The 1,040-nt window shown below is 41.9% G+C and overlaps 1 protein-coding gene across 1 annotated transcript in view; it reads right to left on the reverse strand.

The window, feature by feature from the left end:
* GLP2R (glucagon like peptide 2 receptor) overlaps positions 1-1,040 on the reverse strand; it is a 102,027-nt gene that overhangs the window by 26,127 nt on the left and 74,860 nt on the right. The window contains 1 exon segment of the mRNA XM_019654420.1: positions 647-785. Coding sequence (XP_019509965.1) covers positions 647-785 — 139 coding nt within the window.

The raw sequence follows: 1,040 nt of genomic DNA on the forward strand, positions 1-1,040 counted from the left end.
CATCTTGAAAGTTGGAGCCCCAGTAAGCATCACATGGAGCAGAGGTGAGCCATTCTTGCTCTGCCCTACCTGGATTTCTGACCCCCAGAATCATGAGAAATAAGAAAAATTATTGTCACTTTAAGCTACTGAACAATAAATAACAATTCAAGCAATGGATAACCAGAATACCCAGGTGAATTAACCATAGCTGGCCTCCTGTCTCTTGTTTCAGCACCCACACATCTGTCAAGGTTCAAGAGCCTCCTAGTTTTGACTCATTGGTCCCTACCCAAGTTGTGTTGTGTTCTAAGTATGTCACCTGAAGCACACATAACCTTCATTTTGCACAGTGCTCTGCAGAGAACCTAGCAAAAATAGGCACTTAATAAAAGGCTTCATGTTGCCATTCAGTTAATATGATGAGTCACACCAACTTTTATAGCCCAGCCAACAGACCACTTTTCCCTTCTTAGTCACCATGTCATGCTGGCAGGATCAAGGCAACACTTCTGTCTACACAGTCCTCTCATGCCAAAGGCCTTCACCCATAAAGCCTACTGATTCTATTTCCATCTGTGGGCTTTCTCAGTTTTGAATCTGTTTGGATCAAGGGCATTTTATTTTCTTCAAAAGCCAAGGCATCCTGGTTCAGATGCTTACTTACATGGAAGGAGCTCAAAGTCAACTGAATGAAGAGTCGTATACGTTTTGAAAATCCTTGAACTTGATCATCAGTGATGAAAGAGAAGATAATCTCATGAACACCCAATAAAGGAATGAGAACCAGCGTAGATTTTGCCAATCTGCAAATGACAACCAAATAACTGTCATAAGGGCCACATCGGGAATAGGCAACATTTCCTCCTCTTCTGTGCATGTCTTTAATGTAACTCTTACTACATTAATAAATAGTTGATTTTCCAATTTGTTTCCTTGGCTACACATTGGGTGTCTTATGGGCCAGTGCGGTCTTGTTCACTGATGCATCCCAACACCTGGCTCATGGCAGATGCTCAGAAACCATGAATGAGAGAGTGAATAAATGAATTTCCCCAGCT

This window comes from Hipposideros armiger, unplaced genomic scaffold (genome assembly GCF_001890085.2).
Source record: "Hipposideros armiger isolate ML-2016 unplaced genomic scaffold, ASM189008v1 scaffold_222, whole genome shotgun sequence".
NCBI lineage: Eukaryota > Metazoa > Chordata > Mammalia > Chiroptera > Hipposideridae > Hipposideros > Hipposideros armiger.